This window comes from Telopea speciosissima, chromosome 4 (genome assembly GCF_018873765.1).
Source record: "Telopea speciosissima isolate NSW1024214 ecotype Mountain lineage chromosome 4, Tspe_v1, whole genome shotgun sequence".
NCBI classification, from domain to species: Eukaryota; Viridiplantae; Streptophyta; class Magnoliopsida; order Proteales; family Proteaceae; genus Telopea; species Telopea speciosissima.
The window spans coordinates 10,616,379-10,636,880 of record NC_057919.1 but is presented as its reverse complement, the minus strand read 5'-3'; the positions used below and the strand labels follow the sequence as shown (position 1 = coordinate 10,636,880).

General features: G+C 39.2%; 3 protein-coding genes across 3 annotated transcripts; 1 reads left to right on the top strand and 2 right to left on the bottom strand.

Moving 5' to 3' along the window:
• Window positions 1-277: 277 nt before the first annotated feature.
• Window positions 278-9,985, bottom strand: LOC122658417 (L-ascorbate peroxidase 3). Its single transcript, XM_043853365.1, has 9 exons — window positions 9,847-9,985; window positions 8,758-8,882; window positions 5,981-6,030; window positions 4,014-4,079; window positions 3,885-3,933; window positions 2,042-2,124; window positions 1,868-1,947; window positions 1,682-1,784; window positions 278-521 (listed from the first exon to the last, which is right to left on the bottom strand). The coding sequence occupies exons 1-9, from the start codon at window positions 9,957-9,959 to the stop codon at window positions 324-326; spliced, it is 867 nt and encodes a 288-aa protein (XP_043709300.1). The 5' UTR covers window positions 9,960-9,985; the 3' UTR covers window positions 278-323.
• A 4,959-nt stretch (window positions 9,986-14,944) lies between these two features.
• LOC122658413 (protein ALTERED PHOSPHATE STARVATION RESPONSE 1) lies at window positions 14,945-18,393 on the top strand. The gene is made up of 4 exons (XM_043853360.1): window positions 14,945-15,657; window positions 15,782-15,978; window positions 16,262-16,485; window positions 17,349-18,393. Exons 1-4 carry the CDS (start codon window positions 14,976-14,978, stop codon window positions 18,133-18,135), a joined length of 1,890 nt encoding a protein of 629 aa, XP_043709295.1. The 5' UTR covers window positions 14,945-14,975; the 3' UTR covers window positions 18,136-18,393.
• A 440-nt stretch (window positions 18,394-18,833) lies between these two features.
• LOC122658416 (L10-interacting MYB domain-containing protein-like) lies at window positions 18,834-19,863 on the bottom strand. Its single transcript, XM_043853364.1, has 2 exons — window positions 19,516-19,863; window positions 18,834-19,436 (listed from the first exon to the last, which is right to left on the bottom strand). The coding sequence occupies exons 1-2, from the start codon at window positions 19,855-19,857 to the stop codon at window positions 18,852-18,854; spliced, it is 927 nt and encodes a 308-aa protein (XP_043709299.1). The 5' UTR covers window positions 19,858-19,863; the 3' UTR covers window positions 18,834-18,851.
• Between the last annotated feature and the right edge of the window lie 639 nt (window positions 19,864-20,502).

Here is a 20,502-nt window from a genome sequence, read left to right as displayed (position 1 = left end):
TTCAGCATTGATTTTGTGGGTGGGGGTGGGTGGGTGGGTGGGTTGGGGGGGGGGGGGGGGCGGGGGCAATTTTTCTGAAACCCATATAATAGTTCAATTGTATCTTATCATTTACTAGCTGGAGAGTCTAAATCCCACTTAGCCACAACAATATGCCGTCACAAATTAGCTACGTGACAAGCCGAAGCCTAAACATTATGTTCAAATGAAGAATATGATAACCAATTCCCTATTTTGCAGACAATCTCATTCAACTGAGGTGTGTAGACTGGGATGCCTAACATATAACTCAGGATCACCAAGATAGCAATACCAGTTTTTATTTACTTGATTCTTTTGTGAGCTTCATATAAGTAACTCAGGATCACCACAGCTGCAGCGACAGCAACTCCCACTGCGCTTTGAGCCAATATGGTACTGCTCTTTAACTCTGTTTTGGAACCAGAGGCCTTTGGACTAAACCCTAGTTCTGAAAGCTTCTTGTGTGATTCTGCATAGTCTCTGAAAAACGCATCCTCATCCTGCCACCAAAAAGCATGAAATTACTTTTATGTCTCGGTATAAAAAGACATTGAAAACCTTTTTGTGCATTTGAGAAAACCTTGTCCTTGACACGATTGACACTAGACAGGAACTTCAGGGTATGGTTCACAGTTTGATTAGGGAATGATACGATATTACAAGCCAAACTTCTGGTTGGAAAGGACACCATGGTGCGAACATGTGCACCCATGCAGAATAAAATGCATTGGTCACTTGGTCTTCAGAAGCGTAAAAGAAAAATGGATCTTGCATCCTATACAATTCACTCAGCCCACCAGTGCTTCAAACTGAAATGACTGGGATATTTATTTAGTAGCCTATGGCCCAAAACAAACACTGAAAGACATAACCAAAATGTGTACTTTTTTTCCCTTGGGAAAGTCAATATGCATAACTTTGATAGGTGCAGAACTTTGATAGGTGCAGAACAACCAAAGAACACAACAAAAACTACTTATCCAAAAGAAAATAACCACAAAAGGTAGTGGATTACTGGACTTTCATGCTACGAAATTCACTTTGCCTATTAAGGCATCAATTTGAGTCTTGGGATGAGCAATTATATTTGCTATAACCCAAAAATCAGACCTACTTGGATTTCTAACCCTTCTTCATAGTTTCTTGGATCACTGTGCAGTTCTTGGTTGCCCATATTTTTATTTTACAGATTGGATGGTAACTAAATAAACTGAACAGAGTGCTCAGTTGAATCAACAAAGAGCAGATCCCTAGGGCAAGTTGAGTCAACCATGGAAACTTAACAGAACTAACAACAATTAAAATTATTAATATTAATGATGTAATTTTTTTTGTATATTAACCTCCTTGGTAACCATTTTCTGGGGTTCAAGTCAGAAACCTTGTGCCTATGTAGGTTCTAACAACAACATATGCATCTGTGTAGCATAAGTTGTGGGCTAGCAGAAAACTTTTATGGTGCTTGGAGTTCAAAATCTAGCACCATGTTAAGAGTATACACTAACAAAAAGAAACCATGATAAAGAGTATCCATTTGTTGGAGTCATGGAGATCTTCAATCTCAGGAAGGGAGATAAAAGAAACATGTGTCAGTCCTCATTACAAATTTTCATTTGATATAAAACTGTATGTAGTTCTTAAGACACAACACGCATTATACCTTTGCATACAGCTCAACATAGCGGCGGAACTCAGGATCCTCCAACAGGGCCTTGTCTGTGGGAAGCTTCAATAGCCCATTTGTTTCCCCTTTTAGCAGCTCTCTGATTGCAATTTTAATTGTTAAGACATGCTGCGTTTAGCTTATACCTCTAAATAAAGAAGGATAACAAGGTTTAAATCTTACACAAAATAGGAATTGTCAAACTTCAAAGGTTCCTTAGTCCAAGGTCCCTCAAAGCCTGACCTCTCTGGATGTGCCCTTCCCTACAGCAACAAAACCCAACCAAATTGTCTCATTATATACACAATATAAGAAATATCTATTCAATAGAGATGCGAATTTTGTAGATATGATTACCAATGTGTGGCCCCCAGATAGTGCGACAATATCCTTGTCGTTCAAACCCATCCTATAAAAAATGTCCCTGAGATGTTGTACACCTGCAACCAGCATTGGCAAAAGAAGATGATGGATCAACTTTGTTTGACTGTTCTACAAAACCCCATTACACAGAGATATGAACATTAACAACAACGATGACAATGATGACAACAATGATAGTGAGGGACAATTTCAGTCAACGTCCTCAGCAGAATATGCAACAAAAGAATTTCCAGATTGAACAACAAAAGACAGATGATTTAAATTGAACCACCAAAAGAAAATCATTCTCAAAATAGTATCACACAATCCTCAATCAAGCAGTGAGTTCCCAAGAAGCAAGGTCAGACATGAACTTGAAAAGCGCATTCATTCAACAGAGATTATTCAGGGCATCAATTCCTGCCTATTCCTGTTGCAGATTCAATTTTCCAATAACAGTAAAGTCAACTAGAAGATCAGCTAGCCAAATCAACAAAAATTGAGATGAGTGTTAAGTCTTTCGAAGCATGCTCATAGTAGTGCTCGAGCCTCAAATATCATAAACTCGGAGTTATATACCAGGGTTTCTAAGGCCTTTAACACGTCTGATTTCCAGGCTCAAAGAAACCTGTTCTAAGCCCAAGTTTAATGTTTTCTCCTAAAAAAATTATCAGCACTTTGAATAGATCTTATATATGAAATTAAAAATCTATCAATTAATTTCAAAAAGAAGAGCAATATATTTTATCAGCATTTTACACATTCACTCATAAAATAAAACCAGCATGGCAATTCAAGGCTAGAACATAACCAACTGATCAATTGATCTCCATTCAATCCTCAAAATTCATTAAGAAACACTATTACTCTCAATGGAAGTGCGAAGCCCATTATAGAGACTCTTGATTTTGAACCCCAACTCAAACTTGTTATAAGGACCTGAGTTGTTTCCATCTTGTACTTGATTGCCTTTCAACTGTATTTGAACACCCCTATTCACTGTTCTTTGCACAATAAGATATATAAAATAGAACTCCCTTAATATGGCAGATTTACGCCCGAGTCATCCAACACAATCTGGTGACAGGTTCCAAGCCATTACAGATACTTGTATATAAGTATATTCATCCCATTAAACATCTGGCATCAAGACGCTCATCGAACTTTGCTAACTCATATTGAACTCCTCATGATCATTAGGAGGTAAAACTATCATTGCTAGTCCCTTTGTGATCCACTTTGTGGGCCAAGATGAAATTAGGGTTGAAGACACAACCAACCAAAATCCTCTCTTGCTAGAATTAGACAAGAATTTGCATGAAGCAAGTCCAATGTTTTTGAACAATGTACACAGTTTACAAGTTTAAATGAACAAAGCTTTAAGCTTTTAAATTTAAACCCACCCCCCTCTTTTTTTCTTGTTTTGAAATATAATTTGAGAAGATGACACTAAACATCTTGGGTCACCATGATTTCCATCACTTGCAAGTATGAAAACTTATTTAACTCCAACACATACTTTTTTAAATCCAAGACGTAATTTGAGGCAATGAAGGCAACCAGACTTGACGTCACCTTACTGAATTAAGTCCCCCTTTTTAATACAATGAATTATAACTGAGATAGTGCTACACTAAATGAAAATCCCAAACCATAATTATTTATGCATTAGGCCTCAAAGTCCTGCAAAAGTGCAGCCCAAATTGTCGAACTGGCCAATTTGCTATGCACTCCTACTGTCATAAACAATCTTTCTGTTCATAAAAAACAATTTCTAAAAAGCTAGTGGTTTCATGTGAATGTTACCATATCAAAGAGGTATTGAGTATTGACAGACCTTTCTTAGCATCTGGAAGTCGCCCTTCTTTGGGAGAAGCCAATGAATCCTGATGCAGATATAAAACTTGTTACAGATGAAAACAGAGGTGTAACAGCTATTTTGGTATGACACATCACACTAAGATACCTTTCTGCCAGGAACAAAGTCAATGGTGGGGCCTCCAGTGACCTCAACAGAAACAACTCCAGCAAGCTGCAAAAGGAATTAAATCAATCATAGATGTGTAAAGTCAAAACTGATTCATGCATGAACGGAACTACTAGCATTCATATGTTTTATTTATGGGTAAGGGTTTCCTAAACAGCGGACAGGTAGACCGCTAGGCGTCCCTTCTCACATGTCAAGTTCATCCCAATTGGAGTTTGTCAAGTGGCAAAAAAGAACTTTGAAAATCCAGGACTATGGGAAAGTGTACAACAGTGATCAGAGTAATATAGGCATGCATACTAATGCATGGGATGGTAGATTGAATTAGGCTCTGGAATTTGACACATGGCTAATCTAGATCACGTCCTCTCTATCCAACAGTCTGAATTTCCACATCATCCTTCCACATAGGCTCAAAATGGTAGACCGCTTAGGAAGCCCTTCCGAAACGGGTCAATGTAAAGACAAATTTTCCTTTATATATATATATATAGCAACAAATTTGAACTCAACCTATTGTTGAACAACTAGAATTACATTTCCAAACAGACCATTTAATCAATGTAACAACTAACAAGTGTTATTTTTTCCCCCTTTCCTTATCAGGAAATGTGAGCAGGGAAACCTCATACTTTAGAGCTTTGAAAAAACAAATTTGATCAGCTATAAACATAATTTGTATAGCAGAAAAAAAGAAGAAGAATAGCTTTAAATAAGTATGAAGGTGAAACCAACAAACAAACATAAAAGAATTTAAATCTTGTCAATTAACTTCAATGAAAGGGTCTTATCCTCCACTATTTCCCCATTCCCTCCAATTACCCAATACATGGCAAAAGGAAAAACGTAATGATGCATCTTAAAAAGGATGAAAACATTATTTAGGCAGATATTTAGGAGATAAACTGTAATGGGAGGTTTGTCTAACAGAATATTGTCAACTTATGATTCTTAACTCTCTTATAACCCATTTAAAGTTATTATCTGTAGTCAACTTCTATCTATAGGGCGGGCCTTGGTGCAACGGTAAGGTTGCTCCATTGTGACCAAGTGGTCACAGGTTCGAGTCTGGAAACAGCCTCTTTGCGAAAGCAGGGGTAAGGCTGCGTACATTATGACCCTCCCAGACCCTGCAGTGGCGGGAGCCTCGTGCACTGGGTACGCCCTTCTTATCTGTAGTCAACTTTTATCTATAGATGAATTTCTATTTTATTTTGATATACCATTTTTATATGATGTGGTGCAGATAGAGGAATTAAGAAAGAACAGGAGGCAGGCTGAAAATCACTTTCAGAAAAGTAGTGAAAAGAGATATGGTGCCTGGGTTAACAACTAATATGACCATAGAAAAAGTTGAACAGAGAAACAGGATTCATGTTGCCGACCCAATTTAGTTGGGATAAGGCTTTGTTGAGTTAAGTTGAGTCGTCGTATTATAAATTAACATGTATTTTCATCCTAAAACTAGGGATGGGACATGCACACACACCCACAGACATGAAAATGGACATGCACATACACATCCCCATGCAAACACATGATTAATTGTATGCAAACACACATGCATATGTACACACACAAGCTCAAAAACAGACACAAATATACATGTACATCCACAGAGACCAGTTCCCAATCACCCATACACACACGGAGGGCAACTTTCGGGGCTGCCTTTGTGCGAATCCCCTTCCACTTGAATCAGTATGTAAAGAAGTAAAAAAGAACAAAATTAATTCCCTTGGGTTCTAGTAATAATTGTAATCTGTTGTAGTTTCACACAGCAGTGATTTGCATTTTGACAAAAAGAGAAGTATGCCTATCCCACCCAAAAGAAGAAATAAAATGACTAAATGGAAGTCTAAACATCAATAGATCTTCATTATTTCGAAATGAAACAACATAATCTCTAGATAACAAATATAAAAAGTACTCATTACAACAGATACCTGGTAAAGGTCTGCATATGTAATCTTTGGATGTTTTGCCTTCACTTCTTCTGGCCTCAGAAAAAAGAAAAAAAAATGAACAAGCTGTTAAAAGGAAATATTAAAGATTTTTTCATAGAAAATCGGTATTTGAATTTCAATAATTCTTTTAAATTCAAAAGTTCCAGATATTAAATTAAACCAAAAAGCAAGTTCTTCTGATTTTGGTACTCAAACTGAACCAACTTGACATATTATTTTATAAACAGGAAGCTGCAAGACCAAAAATTATTTCAAATGGGAAAGTTAATTCAAGCATTTTAAATAATAATTGGATGCTATAAAAAGGATTCTTATGAACAGGACGGAACTAGAAAATAGTGTAATGCACCAAAACGGAATGGAGTGTAAGGTTTGAAGTGACTTCGCAATAGGGGAGAGAATAAAAAACAAGGAGAATGAAAAGATGGACAAAAGTGGCACAATGGGCGCTGACCTCATTTCATCTCATTCAAACCTAAGTCTGCTTGCATACACTTACAGTGCTTTCTATCTTACCATGGAAAAGTATTTTTACCATCTTGCTTTTACTATATTTCATTTAGAATAGAAAATTTTGTTTGACTACAACAACATAACTAATTTTTGAAAATCAGCATCCAGTATATCCCTGGAACCTGCTATATAATGAGATGAACATCAGTGGTAATATAGCGACTCCATATCATAACCTCCAAATACATTTTCTGTTCCTTTACTCAATTATTCTAAGACCAACGTTGAAAGAATTAAGAGGAAGGTGGGTGAGAGAGGAATTAAGAATTTAAAAGACATTCCCTTGTCTAATAGAGTATTGTTCTCCATTTAAATTAGAAGAAACAAAATGGCCGGTCAGTGGAAAATGATGATAACTTAATATGTCTTGCATTTGCAGAACTCTGCATTGAGCAAAATGAAAGCAAAGAATGAAGAAGCCAAGTAGAGGAGCTATTCGCTCATTGGATCTCTCAGTCATAATTGCAAGTGTTGTCCCCCTACATTTTTCGGCATCCAGGGGAATATAATCATTTTGGTTAGATCGCAGAGTGGGGGGGGGGGGGGGGAAATGAGCTATGTTGGTTTGGATTGTATCCAAATCTCAACACTAGCAAAGTTGGGAGAAAGGCAAAAGGAAAGAAAACAAAGATTTGCAACAGCTCTCCCATGAGTTTTTTTTGTACGCCAGAATTCTAATATACCCGCTACTAGTGAAATATTCATTTTAAATGCATATTCAGAAACAGAAAAACAGATAAAGCTGGTTGCATTTCCTCAACTATAGAAGTATGTTCCTTTGGGAGAAACAGTAAGAAAAATCTTAAAAAATTCTGGTTTTTCAGGGCAAACTTGTTTTCCGGCCACATAAAAAGGAAAAAAGCAACCAAGCATTTCATTTTTTTTGGGGGGGTGGAGAGGGGAATCTATTTCGCGGATACCCCCTTAAATTATTAAATATGTTTAAACAAATCTTCATCTTTCTAAACAAAATGGATTTTATTAGTAGGGGAATATTGATGGATAATTTATAAGAAATTGACTAGAAGTTAGGATAAAAAATGCCAATTGAATGGTAAACAAGAACACCATGAGAGATGCTTTAAATTCGGGCAAAAGTTACCTGGGTCAAACCACCTAGAGAGGTCACCTGGTTAGCCCAAAATATGAATGGTAAGCAAGAACACCATGCCCACCAAGACATGGACTACAGAGAGGGCGCATGCCAATATAGGGGGTATATGATTGATTTTGGCTCTGAAATTTGACACCTGACCAATCTAGACCATGCCTTATCTATCCAATAGCCAGAATTGCCACATCACCCTACCACATAGCACAACTAGGTGGACTATCAAAAACCTTCTCCTGGCACTGCATAGTTGTCAAGGTGCCGCCTAGGCATCCAGGCACCCTTTGCTGGAAGGGTGCCTTGGTCGCCTGGGGCACCTTGTTTTTTACCCTCCTCCAGCGCCTAGGGTCGCCTAGATGCCGTGACAACTCTGCCTGGTAGGACCTACTTTAACAATTTCCCTTAAATATTCCTGTCATTCTATTCTTCCCTTGGCCCAGATACACGTAGAGATTTTTCATAACTGCATAGTGACTTGAGAAGAGTGCATAAAGAAACCTGTCATGTTGCTGGCTTGCCAATGTGGTATGCCATATCTTTCAAAATTCAAACTGCCAATGGCGAAGGAGTTTTTCTTGAAACATGTGCAAGCTGAGAATATTTAAGAAAATAAAAAAAAGAAGAAAGAGTGGATGCACTGCCTTTTCCATAAAAGAAACCAGCTAGAGTTTTTACATTACCTAAAATGTGCTTAGTACTAGTAATAGGTTCAATCATCTCATAAGATCATAAACATCAACCAACAAGTTTTTCAACTTGTAGGAGCTTTTCATCCAGCTCCCTGGTCATTTCACCACTGAATCCCTTAGAGAAGAATACCAAGTTATTGTAAATTTGAAAGGCCAAAGTAAAACAATTACCAAGAACTGCATTATCCCTATTTCCGAATGGATCATATTGTGCAAATTGATGTTATCAGAGTACTTAGATGGCCTAAAAAAGGTTATGGGCATTATTAAGGCATTCACTAAACAACTATTACAAAATCAGTAATGTAGATGATAAGAACCACTGAGTATTCAAAACCGCTACATCAACTTCAAAGCACAGTTATATCAATATGTTGACACTTGACACCAAGAAGAGTAAATTAAATTCATCAAACAAATAAAAGCAAGGAAGGAAAGCTCACCACATAAATCTATTGCTATTTTTAATCCATTATTGGAACCATGCATGTACTCTTCCTGATTTCGGATTGAACCATTTGGACCACCTGTATTTGTGTTAACATCATACGTGCCAGCATCATGCCACCTGCAAGAAAGAAGAAAGCACAATTCATTTTCATTTGACCCCTGCATACCTCAACCGTCAGCACTGACCCTAAAGTTCACTAACATAAAAGGGTCCAGTAGATAAAACAAATTCAAATCAGATGGAATCTATACATAAGTTGTATGGAAATTAAATGGAATCCATATGTAAGTTATGTGAATATGATGATCAACATATGGACATGTCTTTTGACATATAGTATAAGTTAAATGACAAAGAAGCTAATAATGGCCATGAAAATAAAGCCAAATCTTGAACCTTTGTATGAAAACCAAGTTAACCCCCTTATCAGTCCCCTGGAACAAATCCAGAAGTAGTTACAGTAACCCTTAATCACTAATCTTGAATTCAAAACAGAAACGTTCAAATTGTAATGAATAATTCGATCGTAAAAGTTCAGATATCGAATTGGTCAGAGCAGGGGATCACTCCAACTTTGAAACACGTTAACTCAAATCATCAGTGAAATATATTTTCGACAGTTAAAACTCAAACGCAAACAAAGCAAATTGTTACATGCAAAAGGATACCGACACATTTTAAACAGGCAAAAATCGGGGAAGGGGCAGGGGGCGATTGAAAATCGACTGAATTGAACCCTCTTGAGAATAAAGTTAAAAGGTTGAACCGTTGAACAAACCAGAGCAAAGTGGGGTGCATGAAGTTCACTTCAAGACAACAGGAAGAGATATGCATTAAGATGAGAAGTAGACCTCATAGAAAGAAAATCGAAAAACCAGAAAGTTATCAAGCAAGCGCAAAAGAAAAGACCGACAATAGAATAAGAGACGATTAGGATCAATAACCAATTGACTGAACATCGAAAATGAATGAAAACCCAGATAATAGAAAGTAGAAACCCCACCAAATGTGAGCAAGTCATGCAGAAAAGTAAAACAACATTATGGATAAAAGAACCAAAGAAGAGAAGAAGATCAATTACGCCAAACGAAGCATGATAGGGGCACAGTTCTTGCTGGAGATGAGCCCGCGAAGATTTTGGCGAGCTTTCTGGATTTCTTTGAGGTACTCCGCATCAACTACGGGCGCCGCCATTGTTTTAGCTCACACCTCACCGTCACTGCTACTGTACTTGAGGAACAGAGAAGAACAATGGACCCAATCGGGTTCTCGTTACAATTTAAAGAAGTAGGCTTAAAGAACACTTAAAACGTAAAGAAAACGAACAAGGAAAGGATTTACGAGGGAAGGAAGGAAAGGATGGATTGCCTTGAGAATTTGGATAGTAGACTAGAAGAAAAGAAAGGAAGAGAACCAAACTTCGCAATTCGCAAGCCAACAGCCACACAAAGCTATCATCAGATAGGCTGAGAAGCTGAGCTTTTAAAGCTTCGAAATTCAAAGATTAGTTTCTTCTTCTTGGGTTTCGGACCCTCTGGATGCAACGAACCAATTCGTCATCCACGTTCTTACGGATCCAAGTTTCTCGTCCACACCAATATTTGTCATTCATTTTACGTCACATACCAACCCAAACCGGATCTTTAATTCTTTATTCCCTTCAGTTCCTGCCCGGCTCAGTTCTCCCAGATCCTCTAACAAGGGGACGCAAAGTCCACCTTATCTCTGCCTGAACACTCTGCCCAGGTGGGATCCATTCCGCTATTAGAGGCATCGGGATCCTCTACTTCCATCCTGCCCATAATGCCATATGTGTCCCACACACAGCAAAGCATAAAAAGACCGCCTTACCCTTACCCCAATGCCTTGCCTGAGCAGGGGTAAGATGGTCTTTTTCACCTTGCTGTATGTAAAGTGCACAGCATTGGGGGCAGTGCGGAAGTAGAGGATCCATATCCCTATTAGAAACACTGGAGAACTGGGCCAAGCAAGGAATTGAAGGAGATAAATTTCTCAAAACTCTCTCTCTCTCTCTCAGGACTAGGGAACTAGGTCGGGCAGGGAACTGGAGGGGATAAATATCCTTCTCTCTCCTCTTCTCATATGGTAAAGGTGATACCTTTTCAAGTATTTGCATTATTTTTTTATTTTTTTTTTTAATTTTTTTTGCCATTGAATCTGTTTCAAGGACTGAGTTTTTCTTAAGCCACAGTGAATGAGAATTCATTTTTGAGGGGGCCTTCAAATGCTTGCGAGAAGATATCATAAGGATATTTTGGGGAACATCTTAAAATCTATACGGGTTTGTGACCCCTACGATGGTGTGATGAACTTTTATCCCGTGATGAAGGAAAAAGATAAGCGAACACCACTTGATCGTACAACACGCATCGCCCCTATAACCTGAAATAGGGTCCCGGAAATGACCGCCGCATCCCCTGTACAAAATCGATTACTCCAGAAAATTCTGGAGTGGCCGAGTGAGTCCCTTGAAGAAAAGTTGGGAGAAGACAATGGAAGTCAAGAATGGGCAAGTGGGTTCCAAGAGAAACGGGAGATGTTGAGAGAAATCTCTTCTCTACTATTGGAAATATAATATTATACAAAGGAAAGTGTGAAGATTAAAATAATATTCAAATGAGATGTAGACCTTAATTGAGAGATGATATTCACTATTCATGAGGAAAAGATTTCCATTGTCGCCGTCGGCGATTTCATTGTTTTGCAGTGGGCGGAGGGGAGCAGTGATGGAGAGGGAAGAGTTCTTCTTCTTAATGTTATTTTTACAGAGTTTAGTGGGATTGGAGGTTTCTTCGTTACTGCTCTGCGAGGAGTGGCTGAAATTAATGCATATTCCATTTGAGTGAGTGAGAGTGTGATTCTGTGAATTCTGAAGATGTATGTTGTTTTCAAATTCTTGAAATCAGTAAGAAAACTAACTGTTTACACTTCAAAACTGATATATTTCATTTAAATCTGAAGTTCTGAATTGGTGGGCATTTTTTGTGTTGTTAATAAGACTTAGAAATTAGAATGAAACTGAAGGGGGAAATGCATGAAGGAGAAAAAACTCTCTCTCGTCTGTGCAATTGCAGAGTTGCAGACTTGCAGACTTGCAGTTTTGCGCAAGAACAACTGCACCGTTGTGCCGAGAGAGAGAGAGAGAGAGAGAGAGAGAGAGGGCGGAGTAGCCATGTGTTTGTTAGATGCTGATCTTGGATTGAAGCAGAGAAGAGATGTCTCACAGGCATGGTTTGAGATATCGCCATCGTACCGCCGTATATGTATTGGTTTCGGTAGTCACCTCCCCGATACTGTGTGGATATCAGATTAGTAAAACGGTACAGATAAAGGGTAAAATGGTCAAAAAAATCTATTTCTTAAGAGAAATAAGAGATAAATTTGTCTTATACTGTCAATCCGTGTTGATACCACATTGGTATTGAATCAGTTTTGCAGGTGATCGATATCCGATCTGATACCACGCATTAAAACCATGTTCACTGATGCACAACAAGGATTTGTGAAAAAAAACACAGGAAGTTGAATTCTTAATTAATTACCTGTAAACTTCTCTTCGAGCTTTTATCTCCTTATCTTCCTCTCATTTAGGGAGAGTAATCGAGTAGCGGATTGATTAGCTAATTTGATCCGTGAAACAATCAACAATTCTATTTAATATACAGAGCACAGGAGGTCCCTTCGAAGCTTTGTGGAATCATTCGAGAAGACAAAACAGGTTTACCTATATTTAGATTGTAATTTCTATTGGCTTTGATTGTACGGATTCAGGTTTTGAGGTAGAAGGTGTTTATCTTCTCCAGGGTTGGGGTAAGGCGGATTAGGTCCCCCATATATTGTCTTTTCATAATTATTAATAGAATCTTAGGGATTTCTGGGTCTCATATAATATTCGAGTTAAAAGAAAAAAAAGGACTCTTACCTAAAGATTCAGTTTCGATAAAAGGAATGGAGTCAATGGACGGTTCAGATTCACTATAACCAGATTTCTAGTTGATATTTAATGCCATGAGTGTAAGTTCTCAGTGCTTAGGAACTGCAGCATTTTAGCCATATTTTTTTGGTTTTTTTTTATTTTATAACCATTATTTGACCTTAGAGATCTCTACTTGGTCGCATGGTCTCTACACAAGCATTTGGGCCAATGAAAAAGCACACTTGGGTATCTACCCAGGGGCAGAGGTATCATTTTACGGTGCCCTGTGAGAGGGCATAAGAAACACCACCAAATAGAAATCTTTTTTCCATATATATTTCAAGGGAGAAAGTTCTTTGCCCGGAAGTGTGGCCTATGCCAGCACTCCCATGAGTCTATATCTCTCTTTCTCATTTGAAAAGACATCTCTATCCCCTTGTTTTGAGGTGGAGAGAGACAGACACATGGGAATGCTGGCCTAAGCCACACTCCCATGCAGAAAACTACTTCCCATATTTCAAATTAGGTTAAAACTACTTAGATATATCGAGAAGAAATGGGGTCCACTTGTGCACCAAATTTGACTATAAAATACTGCCACATGACGTGACAAATATAAAATGAGCAGTATTATGAAGCCTAACAACACTTCATTACTCATTTCTCTAGCAGCCGGGGTGTAGGCTGTGCCCAATTTGGATTCTCTATTGTCAAGCTGCCCAGTAGGATCGTACTGTCTAGACACGGTGAGGCATGCAATGATCACCTTTCCCCTTCCCAAGCACCTTGCCCGAGTGGGGGTAAGGCGATCATTGTGTGCCTCACCATGTTTAGGCAGCACAGTCTTGCCGGCAGCTCGATAGTAGAGGATCTGAATCCAACTGAGCCTAGACATATGGGGATTGCTGAAATGATCACATCACCCCTTGAATGGCAGGCCCATGTGTCTAGGCCCAGACTACGCTGCAACACACAGAACATCAGCTCAAGACCAATGTAAATTTTTGCAAACCATTTTCCAAAATTGACACTACAAATCAAATGTAAACCAAATGTGAATAACGAAAATCAAATGGAAAATTATTCGAATTTTGGTTGGTTACTATCCGATTTTGCAGTGTTCATTGATTACTTTTCCCCGGGATGTAAATATCTCTAATGTTCACCGGCTCCATTAATCCCAATTCCCAAGATGTAAACCCTATTAATTACACACTTACCCAAAAATAAATTATACTTACCAAAAAAACCCTAATTAATTAACGACTTTAATTACCCATAACGCCCATCTGAGTCCTTCGAAATGACCGATAAATATTCGCCATTTAAATGACATTCCAGAATTTAAGCTCCATATACCGAATTTAGCTCGTATTGCCGTTGAAAATTTGATCATACCAAACTACCCTTCTACAGGGTGGAATGTCTGAGACTGTGACTACCAACCTAAGGCAACAATCATAAAGGGCCGTTTGGGGAATTAGAGGTAGATGTTAGGGGTATTATCGTACGTCCGGTTTTCAATAGAAGATAATGTTTTGCGCGCTGCCCGATACGAATTGTCTATGTACATCTAGACTCTTGTTCTGTTCCTCAGTTGCTCTCTCTGTTTCTGTCTCTCTCACCCACATGCGGTCCAACTACGTTTAGAGAGAGAGAATTTAGAGAGAGAGAAAAGATGGTAGAAGCCAAGCCAGTGTTGTCTCAGAACCCCAGATACAAATAAAAAGACAAGGATTCTGATGAATCAGCAAAATGGGTTTTGGTTTTTTAGATGAAAAAAAAAGGAAGAGAACTGTTAATGGTGTTTGTGGTTTTTGAGGACGAAAAGAGAGTTGTTTTAGCAAACGAAGAAGAAAAAGAGATTTTGTAGAGGTTTTCGAGGTTGAAGAGAGGGAAAGAAGAGAAAGAACACAGCTTTGCTCTATGGCATGCGAGAAGAAATGGTAACCCATTTCGTTTATTGATGGAGTTTCAGAAGGAAAAAGAGTAGATTTGCTTGCCAAGGAGTAACCGAACAAGAGAAAATAGATAGACCCAGTGGACGAAAAAAAAAACAGAAACAGATCAGAGTGAAAGAACAGGAAGATGAGAAACCCAGTTCTTGATAGAACTTCTGATGCTAAAGGAGTTGTTTTACTTCTTACATAAGCGGAAAAGGAAGAAATGTCTGAAGCGGTTTGAGAGGAAAAAGACGTTTCACTTCTGTTCAAGTCCAAGAGGGGGAAACCAGATTGAATTATTAGTAACTCAGAAGATCAGAAAACAAAAGGATGGGCTGTTGTTATTCAAGAGTAGAGAGAGAAGAGATAGTTTCGCGTTGCAAGGCTCGAAGAAGATACATGAAGGAGCTTGTAAAGGCTCGTCAGGCATTCTCTGTAGCACACAGCATGTATATTCGGTCTCTCCGAGGCACAGGTTCGGCTCTTCTTCAATTCGCCAACGGTGAAACCAATCTCCACCAAAACAAACACCATCTTCAAAACCGTCTTCCTCTACTCCCTTCACCACCTCTCCCACCGCCGACTCCACCACCGCTTCCACCTCCTCCGATGAGTTCCAGCTCTGACAACTGGACGTCAGTCACCGCATCTCCTGCTCTCCCTCCTCCGCCTCCACCTCCAGCCTCAAGCTGGGATTTCTGGGACCCATTTGCTCCTTCTTCGTCGAGGTCTGTTACAGAAGAGGAATGGGAAGCCACCACCGTCACCACCGGATCCGAAGTCGCCACTGCTAATGTTGCGGCCAGTGTTGCTGCTCCACCTTCTGTAGTTAGTGGGTATTCTAAGGATTCCACAAGCGAGCTCGCTATGGTGGTTTCAAGGAACAGTAAAGATCTCGTTGAGATTATCAAGGAACTTGATGAGTATTTTCTTAAGGCTGCGGATGCAGGGTCCCATGTCTCATTGCTCTTAGAAGTTTCAAATTTTAGTCTTTCTACCCAGAAGACAACCGGTTAGTAGTCCTTTTCGTCTTTCTTGGATCTCCGCAATCATTATTGCTTTAATCTCTTTTTAAATCTGATGGGTTTACTTCAATCCTCATCCTTTGTGTTTTTTTTTGGCCTTGGATTTTGCAGGTAAGGTCTATAACTGTGGAAAGAGTCTGAGTCCTTTGTGGACGAGGGGTTCAAATTCAAAATCAAGCGGTTTAGGTAGATTGGAAGCAGAGGTGATTACGGTTAACGGCGGTGGTGGAGCTCTTCTCACCAGCAGTCACTCTTCCACCGTGGAGCGACTCTACGCTTGGGAGAAGAAACTGTTCGAGGAGGTCAAGGTACACTTTACGTTTCACTTCTTGGACCTTTTTTTTTTTTTTTTATAGTAATTCTTCCTGAGTTTTCTTTATTTTCCTGGTCGAGAAGATCCGAGGACGAGAAACCCCACGGTTCTATTTCCTTTAGAAGCAAAGGGCCCATGTTTATGTGCAGTTGTTTCCCCCATTTCGCTGCTTGCATGAGTCTTGATTCCTTTGTTTTGAATCTTCACTCTTGAGCTTTTTACCAAGTTTGAATGAAAACTGATAAATGGGTTCACTTTTTCTTTTTCTTTTTTTCCAGAACGCTGAGAGTATGAAGATAGAGCACAAGAAGAGGGTGACCCAGCTGAGGAAGCAAGAGGCAAAGGGGTCTGACTATTTGAAGACTGAGAAGAACAAGAAGGAGATTGAAAAATTGGAATCTACATTAGTTGTAGCTGCTCAGGCCATAGAGACTACAGCTGTTGAAATCATAAGATTGAGGGAATCAGAGCTCTATCCGCAACTCCTCCAACTTGTGAATGGGTTAGTGTTCTTGACCTTCTTCACATTCTCTTTGACTTTGTAGTTGACCTTGTTCTAAAAAGTGGGCCATAGAAAAACAGATCCGAAGGATTGACTAGTCAAAGTCAACTCTGATATTCTGCGTTGACCCACCACAGAACAGAATTTTCTTTGACTGGTTGTTTGATTCAGCCCTTGCTTCTGTCTCTGTTGCCACCGTCTTCAAGTTAATAAATGTAATCATAAAAGAAAAATAGAAGAAGAAAAAGGGTCCTGAAGAAGGATTTTAGAACCGACGAAATTGTGGCCCAGCTCTGTCAATAGGAACAGTAGGATTAGTAAGAAACTGTTCTGTGGTGGGTGGAAAACTGGAGATTGAGTAAATAAAATCCATGGATGGTGATCGGATAATCATACTATCTCTTCTATTTGTTTCTTACATCATAAATTTATATCTACACTCCCAGAATTCTGTAGGAATATATTGGTCAGTAAAGACAGGGGAAGAAGCTGCAGTTCAGTGAAGGAGGATGAAGATGTCTGAACAAGCCGATATCAATACAAGTATAGGGCAGGACAGTTGTGTGAATTTAGTTGAGATTAGGGTAGATTGAATCCCATAGTATTTATTTAAATCTTACAACTGCCTGTGTATTGTTGCTTCTTTCCTCTCTCTGTTCCCCCATAGCTGGGTTTTAAGACTTGAGCACCATTCTGTAGTATAACTGTTAAGTTAAAGCACTAATCGACTTTGAGGCTGCTAATATGTTTTCAACCTTTTTTTTTATTATGGATGTTTCTCTTGACATCTATAGCTTACAGAAATTGATGTTTACATGAAGCAAAGACTTATTATTGAAGCACCTGTTTTATCTGTGTTGCAGATTAATGTTCATGTGGAGAAGCATGTATGAGTGCCACCAGGTCCAAATGCACATTGTGGAGCAGCTGAAGTTCCTCAACACTACCATAGTAACTGCAGACCCAACCTCAGAGATTCATCGGCAATCAACTCTTCAGCTGGAACTTGAGGTCCAGCAATGGCACCTAGCCTTCTGCAATCTTGTCCAATGCCAACGAGATTACATCCATTCCCTCACAGGGTGGCTCCGTCTCAGTCTATTCCAATTCAGCCATGATCCACTGATCAATCCCAAACAGAACTCAGGGATCTACTTTCTCTGCGAAGAATGGCAGCTAGCAGTGGATAGGATTCCAGACAAAGTGGCCTCTGAAGGAATCAAAAGCCTCTTAACTGTAATCCATGCAGTTGTGGTTAAACAGGCTGAAGAACAGAAGCAGAAGAAGAAATCAGAGGCTGCATTCAAAGAGCTTGAGAAGAAAGTGGTTGAACTTAGGTCATTGGAGTGTAAGTATGGCCCAGTTTCAATGCCTGAAACTGAAATTCGGAGTAAACAACAGGACCCAGTAGCGGAGAAGCGAGCAAAGGTGGAGATACTGAGAACGAAAGCAGACGAGGAGAAGACAAAGCATGAGAAGTTGGTCACTGTGACAAGGGCAATGACACTGAACAACCTGCAAATGGGATTACCAAATGTGTTTCAGGCGATGACTGGTTTCTCCAATGTGTGTATACATGCATTTGAGTCAGTGTCCAACCCACCAAAGACTAATGAGCAGGGCAGTGACTTGAAGAGGTTATTACCTTGAGGAAAAAGTCTTATGCTCTCTGGTTAACTACATTGTTGAAGGAATGAGACTGTGTGTGTATAGCTGGGGTGGAAGTTCTCGAACCAAGATTTACTAACATCATCAGGTGGCATTTGGCAAAACTGACAGGGATGAAAGGAGGTTTACTCTTTTATAAGTTTGATAGAATGAAGTTGATTGAGTGGGTTTGAGTTGTAATTAAGGGCTCTAGCAGAAGTGAAGTTTTGTGTTTGTTTTTTTTAAGTAGCCTTTCCTCCATGTTATGGGGTGGATTTTATATTTCAAGTGAGGTCTCTCTGTCTGGAGATGTGGTTTTCAGTTGTTAATTATAGTAATATTGGTGTGAAACAGGCTGTTGTTGTCAGGCCTTTGTGCAAGGTTATTAAATTCGGATCTCTGACCCAAACAAAAAAAAACGGAGTCAAGATCAGGAATCAGCCTGAAGGAATTGGGTAGAACTCATCTTTAAAAGCTTAGTTGTTCAGGAGAGAATGCTCAATTACTTATCATGTTTAATAATCTTGGGATCGCTCTCTGAATCGATATTGGGATTGGTCTTGATATCGCCCTGATTCGGAACCCTAATACCTCCAAGTCTCCTGGATTATTTACATTTGATGTGGGATTATTACTAAACCAAGAGAGGGATTGGGTGTCACGCATAAAAAGAAGGATTCAAGCACATAATATACAGGAAAATACAGTTCAGCAGAAGCTCAGTCCTCCATCACCCTGTGACCACAGCACTTGCTCTTCAGCCATGTCAATCGTCTGTCACTTCTGAGAGACAAGAATATTTCTCTAGCGGTGGAACTATCAAATAAATCCAAAGCAGCAAAATAGATTCGCTCTTCAAGTCCTTCCATCTCATCTAATGCTTTGATGCAATTGGTTATAGAAAAACAGTCGGTGCTCTGCGTCACTGTAGCTGTCCTCCACCTTGAGGCAGCAGCCATATCTATTATAGCTTCAGCCATTACACTTTCAATTCCCCTGCGGCTTCTTTTCTGTTGATGACCTGAACTGGGTGGCGTCATTGATTCATGTTTGTGTTGTCCATTTGATATATTTATATCTTCATCTTCAATGGGTGAGGAAGACTCATCGGCTGCAACATTTGATGGTGCACCAGGATCCATGGACATGGTCGGAGTTTCTATACATAGCAATCTAGGAATCCCTTCATTCATCTCACTCTCAGCATGATGATTCCCATTAGACCCTGAATCAGAGAACACTGTGCAAAGCTGTTTGTAAATTGGGCAACCATTGCTTCGAATTGCCTCAGCATCAGGGTGTGCCTGCAAGCCAAGTATGGTTCATAAGGGATCAACAATGGTGATGGTGATAGAACAAACCCAAGAGACAAGGAAAATGTACCTGAATGTATTTATCCCACACTTCATCTGTGGCTGTTATAATTTGGGTGGATTCATTCCAACTAAAACCACCTTGATAGAGAAGTGACTTCACAGTAATATATTGCCTCCTAAGAACACCATACCGATTCTTCAATTGTTCCTTACCCCAATTAAGACCTGTTCTCTTACAGAATTCATCACACATGTTCTTCCATGCTTTCTTCCCGAATGAATTATTAGTCCTACTCCCTTTCAGAGCCTGCTCAACCATTAAGTCTACAAGCGTCTTAGTAAGGGATGTTGTCCACTTGGCCCTTGACTGCTCCTGCATGTAATGTTGTCTCCTGGGCCGATCAGCCATCTACAACACATTGTATTCAAATTTACAAGTATCAGAAGCGCACAGCCTATAACAGGTGAATGTAGGCAAGAATACCATATATATAGGCAATGTGTAAGTTATTCAAAAACATAGATAATCCACTTTCAGTTACAGTTCTTTCATCAAAACAGAATTTACTTCCAAACCTATAAAAACAACTACAAATGGAAGAAAACCAAACAAACAACCAATCCCTCACCCTCAATACTAATAAATATATAGAAAGCAGGAAAATATCCAAAAGGCTCATAATGATTCCATTTCTATAGAAACATAACGGTTCATCAACACACAATACAGAATTACAGACAAATCCAAAACAAAACAAAAAAAAATCCAGTAAATAACAATTTTATGGAAAGATGGAATCAAGAACCCAGCAATCATAGGCCAGGCCCTCCAATTATGAATTATTCATAATAACCCACCTTGTGTTTCATGACAGATCACCTGAGGCACCTCATGTGTAGAAGCAAATTAGCAAGAAGATGCATTTTACCCCTCAATCTTTCCCATATCTTGCATCTGCCCAAATATACCCCAAAAGAGTTCCATGGTGAATATATGACCCAAGAAATAAAATAAAATACAAGAACGATATCAACTTCCAATGTAATCCAACAC

Excerpts from the sequence above, each read along its gene's own strand:
- LOC122658413 (XM_043853360.1), top strand. The coding sequence starts at position 14,976 with ATGGGCTGTTGTTATTCAAGAGTAGAGAGAGAAGAGATAGTTTCGCGT. Across the intron at positions 15,979-16,261 it reads AACTGTTCGAGGAGGTCAAG|AACGCTGAGAGTATGAAGAT; the intron begins GTACACTTTACG and ends CTTTTTTTCCAG. Across the intron at positions 16,486-17,348 it reads CTCCTCCAACTTGTGAATGG|ATTAATGTTCATGTGGAGAA; the intron begins GTTAGTGTTCTT and ends TCTGTGTTGCAG.
- LOC122658416 (XM_043853364.1), bottom strand. The coding sequence starts at position 19,857 with ATGGCTGATCGGCCCAGGAGACAACATTACATGCAGGAGCAGTCAAGG. Across the intron at positions 19,437-19,515 it reads TGTGGGATAAATACATTCAG|GCACACCCTGATGCTGAGGC; the intron begins GTACATTTTCCT and ends CTTGGCTTGCAG.
- LOC122658417 (XM_043853365.1), bottom strand. The coding sequence starts at position 9,959 with ATGGCGGCGCCCGTAGTTGATGCGGAGTACCTCAAAGAAATCCAGAAA. Across the intron at positions 6,031-8,757 it reads AATAGCAATAGATTTATGTG|AAGAAGTGAAGGCAAAACAT; the intron begins GTGAGCTTTCCT and ends TTCTGAGGCCAG. Across the intron at positions 1,948-2,041 it reads TATCTGGGGGCCACACATTG|GGAAGGGCACATCCAGAGAG; the intron begins GTAATCATATCT and ends TTGTTGCTGTAG.